The sequence below is a fragment of the Dendronephthya gigantea genome, unplaced genomic scaffold (genome assembly GCF_004324835.1).
Source record: "Dendronephthya gigantea isolate DGI-Jeju-01 unplaced genomic scaffold, DenGig_1.0 000060F, whole genome shotgun sequence".
Classification (NCBI taxonomy): Eukaryota; Metazoa; Cnidaria; class Anthozoa; order Malacalcyonacea; family Nephtheidae; genus Dendronephthya; species Dendronephthya gigantea.
Genome location: NW_021163070.1, coordinates 471,741 through 478,691, shown reverse-complemented (window position 1 = coordinate 478,691; position 6,951 = coordinate 471,741). Strand labels below are relative to the sequence as shown.

At 34.3% G+C, this 6,951-nt stretch overlaps 1 protein-coding gene across 1 annotated transcript; it reads left to right on the top strand.

The window, feature by feature from the left end:
• Window positions 1–960: 960 nt before the first annotated feature.
• On the top strand, window positions 961–3,116 carry LOC114530144. The gene is made up of 2 exons (XM_028551729.1): window positions 961–1,428; window positions 1,911–3,116. Exons 1-2 carry the CDS (start codon window positions 961–963, stop codon window positions 3,114–3,116), a joined length of 1,674 nt encoding a protein of 557 aa, XP_028407530.1.
• The last annotated feature ends 3,835 nt before the right edge of the window (window positions 3,117–6,951 follow it).

The window sequence follows — 6,951 nt, the reverse complement described above, 5'->3', positions numbered from 1 at the left end:
TTTTAGAGACTGTAGAGTCTGTAGATGATCCACTTGAATAAGGAGAGGTTTCTCTTTTACTTTTCTTTTGGTTAGGATGTTTTGATTTGTCATGTTGGTGGTGTCGTTTTCTTCGTTTTAGTTGCTCTAAAAATATTAATATTATTTTACATCTTTATTCTTAAACTTGAAAATTGCTGATTAAAATTTATATAAAACTCTGCAAAATGCAAGCTAGATTACCAGAAGCTGAATTAAGGTACTTTCTTGTAAAACTTGGGAAATTCCTGACTCATTCACATCAATAACATTAAATGATTAATGTATTAATGACATTTTAGTACAGGCACAGCTATATTTTTATGCATTTATATAATAACACTAAATTCACGTTTCCACTGTCTTAAATTGACTATGTGTGTGCCTGAATGTGTTATGTGTGGAATGTATGGGATTGGTGATATATATTTGTACAACGCATGCATAGAAGTCATAGAAGACTCAAAACTCTGTACGTACCAGGGCTGTCATCGCTGACATCTCTCTTGAGTCTCTTCACTCTCTGGTACTTCTTCAGTTTCTTCGACTTCTTTCTTTCTTCTCTGTCTTCTCCACCCTCTTTGTCTTTCTTGTGGCGCTTGTGTCGCTTGTGCTTAGCCATTTCAATGCAACGCTTAGCATGCAAATTAAAATGGCGGCTAAATTTGCCAAAAGTCCGCAAAATTGCGCGGGCGCTGGGAGCGTGATCATTATCGTAAATAACCGTAAATTGCCGTTGGGCGCTGGCCCGCTGGGCCGGATAGACCGGATACTGTCGACATTTTCGTTGATATCTTGTGGGCAGAGACGTCGCTGTCGAAACTTTAATAAAACACAATTCGCTGTCATTATTTCGGTACTCTTGATTCGCTGTCGCAATTTTACTCGACTTTGGTTTCGTTTGTCGCCATTTCAGCTCTTGTGTGTCGCCGATTCAACGCAATGCCGCCTGTCGGAATTTACCCTAACAGGGCCTCATATGTCGGACGTAAATCGCAGAAATTCAAATATTTTTACAAGAACGCTAACTGGGTACAATTAAGAGAAACATTATCTCGTATTCCTTGGAATTGTGCTCTTCTTGATAATAGTATAGATAACAACTGGGATGCTTGGACAGATCTATTATTTACTGCCATAGATGACCACATACCAAAGAGGAGAGTCAGGCACGTAAAAAGCTCACCATGGATAACCAAAGAACTATTAACCTTGTGTAAACGAAAAAGAGCCCTGTATAAGAAAGCAAAACGGCTAGACAGATCAGTTCATTGGGATGCATATAGAAAATTAAACAATTCTCTGAAAAAAGCATGCAAAGCTGCTAAGCAGGATTATATAACAGAGTTAGCGAAAGAACTTAATGAAAATATGAATCCCAAACCTTTTGGAATTATGTCAAATCAAAACGTAAAGGGACAAACGTATTAGTTTCGATAGACATTGATGGAACAACTATTACAGATGACCTAAGGATAGCGGAGAGCATGAACCAATTTTTTTCATCGGTATTTACAACGGAAAATTTTGATAATTTTCCTGAATTTGACAATGTCTGTGAACAGAAACTTTCCCACATTCAATGCTCAACCAAAGAAATAGAACATCACCTAAAAGATTTGAATATATACAAATCCCCAGGGCCAGACCTAATATCACCAAGAGTCTTACGAGAATGTGCATCGGAATTATCATCGCCTTTATGCACATTGTTAAACAAATCCTTTTCTACAGGTCAACTGCCTTCTGGTTGGAGACTTGCAAATATTACTCCATTATATAAGAAAGGCAATAAAAATATCAGAAATGACTACCGTCAAATTTCTCTCACTTCGATCATAGTTAAAATAATAGGAGAATAGGTTATTAAAAACCGAGTTGAATTTTGGCAGCAGCTGAATGTGATCCATCCAAATCAATATGCATATTTGCGAGGAAACTCCACCCTCACGCAGCTATTGTCTTGCTTTGATGATTGGGCGAAGTCGCGAAACAGATCCAAACCCACTGATGTGGTCTTGCTAGACTTCTCTAAGGCATTTGATAGCGTACCTCATGAAAGATTATTACTTAAGCTAAAATGCTATGGTATCGATGATTCGTTCCTGCTTTGGTTCAGAAACTTTTTCATCAATCGTAAGCAACGAGTCGTAATCCGTGGCACCTATTCATTGTGGGCTCAAGTCAAATCCGGAGTACCACAAGGAACTATATTAGGACCTATTTTGTTCCTAATTTACGTGAATGATATATCAACAAGAGTTGCATCACAAATCAAGTTATATGCAGACAATACCAAATTATACCGGGAAATCAGTGACAAAACATGGGATGTACAAATATTACAGTCAGACCTGACGTACCTCCACGAGTGGTCTATTTTATGGCAATTACCTTTTAACACGGATAAGTGTGAAGTGATTCGAATTACCCACGCACGGGACAAATCTGTCCTATCCTATTCACTATCTGGAACTTACCTTAAATCAGTCGAGGAGGTTAAAGACCTCGGTGTAACAATCACAAAAAATCTCTCATGGAGTCAACATGTAGCGATAACAGTTAACAAAGCAAATAAAGTACTGGGCATTATTAAACGAACAGTTGGTCCAGTGGATAAATCGGTGTTTTCAATGCTGTATAAGTCACTTGTGAGACCTATACTGGAATATGCTGTACCGGTATGGTCTCCCTATCTAGTTAAAGACATACAAGCGCTTGAAAAAGTTCAAAGAAGAGCATCCAGAATCGCACTCCGGCAGAAAAGACAAGATATGAGCTATGAAGATAGAATTAAAATACTAAAATGGTCAACTCTAGAGAAATGTAGACTTTATTTATCACTAATTGAGTGTTATAAGATAGTTTTTAACATCAGCAACTTAGACTTTAACACTTTTTTCGAACTTGGGTCCAAACGCACAAGAGCGAATCACGGCTACAAACTATATGTCAAGCTTGCAAAATGTAATTCTTACAAAAATTCATTTTTTGTAAGAATAATTGACGACTGGAACAACTTGCCTAAAGATGTAGTAGAGGCAGGAAATTTGAATACATTTAAACATAGGTTAAAGTTATTTATGAATATTTTTTAGTTATATAGTCCATGTATGTAATATGTTAGCATGTTAGTATGTTAGGAAATCGTTAAAATAGGGTTAACCTCTCGATTTTCCTTTCAAGGTGTGACAGAATGTTATTTCTTTAATTCCTTGAATAAATTATGTATGTATGTATGTATTTGTGAATATGAAGACAGTACTAATGGTGCTTTTACAAATGAAGAAATTAATTTGCATTTTGTGTTATCAGATGGATATTAGTATCTGATTGAAATTAGTTTCTTCGTTTTTTAATATGGCATGAAGGGAAGAAGATATTGAGTTGTGTAATTCAATGTTATACAGAAATTCACGAGGAAAAAATTATGCTAGAAACTTATTTTACATAAAAAGCATAAAAAAGGGGGGGGGGAAATAAAAAAAGAATCAATTGTTGAAGCCACAAGCACGGATCTAATTCCTCCGAGTAATTTGAATCAAGAAACAACTTTAAAACGAAATTCAGGAAAACAACAGAAAAGAAAATCCCGAATCGACGCAAAAGTGTTAAAAACAATTTTTGGTGGAGATTAAGAAATGGTTTATCATCGAAGGAGATTACATCGATATCGACAGATGGGAGAAGGGATTTTCCGGGGAAAAAAACATCAACGTGGAAAGAAATAGCAAAGAGGGGGAAGAAAAAAAAACAGATAGGGAAAGGATTTGGTGGGGGAATGGCCGCAGGTTTATTAATTCCTAATTTAACATCAACTTTAGGGAATGTTTTAAAAGTGAACATTTAAGTAAAAAATTTGTAAGCGATTAAGAAAAAAATATATTATTACTTTACTTTTTGTCTGCATTTCATTTTATTTGTGTCATCATGGTGAAACGAAGTGCCGAGGAAGCGGGATTGAGAGACCCCGATCAAACAATTGAAAAACATGATAATGTTTATGCAACAGGGATTGAGTTGTACAGAAATTTTCCTGTTGATAAAACATTTGTAGAAAATCATCATGAAATTATTAATGCCACCCCTGTTGACCCGCTTGCCGACGTTTACACATTCTGTCACTCAGCAACACCATCCGGATTAATTTTAATAAACAAAGTACGAATTTCCGCTGATTGTCAATTGATGAATCATGTCACGAATAATGCTGTGGCTGCAGCAGCTGATTCACGATGTTTATTAAAATCCCCATGTTTTTTACGCACCATGTGGAAAACGAAGGAGATTAAAATAAATCATAATCTAATTAACTTGTCAAGTAATTACGAGGGGTTACATGCATACCTTGAATGGTTAATGACTGAAACGCCGAACACTTATAATGATGGTCAGCAAATTAATCTCGCATACAGAGATACAGCGGGTGCTTTTAATTACGCTGATCACGGTGATCGAGTTCTTTCTCACAACCTTGCTGATGCCCTTGGAAATTATGGTGCTAAACGAAGACATTATTTTGCAACAAGACCAAGAGCGTCATTTTATGCAGAGGATATTCTTGCTTGCCCCGTTTTTAATGATAATGGTCGTGATCGATATTTACCTACAAGTTTTGACATTGAAATTCAATTAACAAGAGCTGCAAATAATCTCATTTTGGCTGCTGCTGATGGTGGGGGGCCTGGTGCTGCAACAGCGGCAACGTGGCGTCTACACTTATCTAATTTACGATTAACATCCCCAATTTTTAAACCAAATGAACAAATGCGAACAGCAATAAATAACACGATGGTTGATAAAGCTGAAGAGTGTAAATATTACACCTCCGGAATAAGGAAGCGTTGTTCGAACGATTAGTGCCGGCATTCAAAATTATCAAGCAACCGATATGTTTAATGGAAAAACACCTTCACGTTTGTTTATTCTATTGATTGATCAAAGAGATTTTGAAGGTGATTTTGCACAAAGCCCAAATAATTTTATATGGGGAAATTTAAATTTTGCTTCTGTTAAAGAAAATGGAAATGTTGTATATCCTGAACTTAAGAATTCGAAACAAGCATACAATTTGTTGCGTGATAATCTCGGAAAACAATTTGGCGAAATGCCTTTTCCTTACGAGGATTATGAAAATGGATATTCGGTGATATTGTTTGACTTAACACCAAATCGAAATAGTCATTTAAAAACTCTTCCATTGAATACAACTGGAAATGTTTCGGTTGATTTACGTTTTTCTCAAGATGTTGCAAATAATTTGCGTGTTGTATTTATTGGAGATTTTCGAAACCAAATTCACATTTCGTATCAACAGGAGCCTCAAAGACTATATACATTTTAAAAAAATGAGAAAAAAAAATTCAAGCCACAACCAAAAAATCACCAATGTGAATATTTAAAATCAAAAAGATATTGTATTCATTATCCATTTGGTGTCGTTATTGATGGTGTTAGGTTTAAACGCCCGATTATACATAAAAAAAATTCCAATTTCGCTTTATGCGTAAGTAATGGAAAGCAAAAGTAAGAAAAATGAACAAAAAGAAGAAACGAAAAATGCGGAAAATGAAGAAGGAACCCCCCCAATCAGAAATTGAATTTAATTTTGATCAAGAGAATAATTATGATGCTGGTAATAATGATGATGAATTCATTTATGAATTTGATGATGAAGAAATTAGCACACCTGAATCAATTGGAAATATTGGGGATGATGAAATGAGCAGTGATTAAGAGGAAATTGATACAGATACATTACTTAACATTCTTATGAGATTTAATAAAATTAAAAACAAACATAAAAAAAACGAAAATAAGTCTTTTTTATTCAATTTGAAACCTTTTTTTTCGTGTTGATATGAAAACAAAATATAAGCTATACGATAATAATATAAAAAGGAAATTAATGTATCTTGCTACGAATATTGTTAATGAAAAAATTAGTATAAATTTAACTGATACGGAGAAACATTTGCTTAAAAGAGTGGTAAAAGACAAATTTAGTTCAGAAGATTTGAAGATCTTATTTATTGAAGATTTTGCGTTAAATTCATGTTTTAGTAGAGCCATAAAGTTAATTGAACGTGAGAAAAACAAAAATGAATAAATCCTTAACTCTCATTGACTCGTCTAAATTTAATGACTTATTTGAATGCTTTTGAAGAGGAAAGAAAGGAAAAAAAATTATTACACGAAATTGTTGAACCGAAATTGCAACAAATGTTGATGGCGAATGAAAAAATGAAGCAGGGTGATATTTCAGATTGTGAAAATGCTGTTATTCAGTTTTTGAGAAAAAAGGAGAAATTTTTGGAAGGAAAAAAAGGGAAAAAAATAACATAACTCCCCCCATTAACAATGAAAAAGAGGAAGAAAAAGATGGAGATGAAAAACAACTGCAATTTGATAATAGAGATGCTGAAAAAATTGCTAAATTTATTAAACATAAAAAAATCATAATAACCGAACGAATGCAATCTGATTTGGTTCATGATTTATTACACCAAAGAGCAATGCAAAATTTAAATCTGGGTGAGCGAAGTCTTAATTTTGCCCTAACAAAGTTAAAAAAAAGTAAAATGCCTGTGTCATATATAAAAAATAGAGGAATAAGAACCATGTACAAGAATATGATTGATGGCAGTGCTAGTGAAAGCAGTGATGAATTTACATCGCGTATTCCAAGATCAAGACGCGGATCACCATTATTAGAAGCTGATGCAGCACTGAAAAAATCAGATGATTTAATAAGAGTGCTGAGAAATTACGAAGAGCTAAAGACTATCCCTATTCACGTGTAGAAAGACGAAAATTATATAAAGAAGTAATGTTTATGTTTCAAGAATTTTTTTTTGGGAAAATATTTACAAATAGTAGTAGTAATAACTTATAAAGTAAAACATTTTGAAAAACACCCAGGTAATTTTGGAG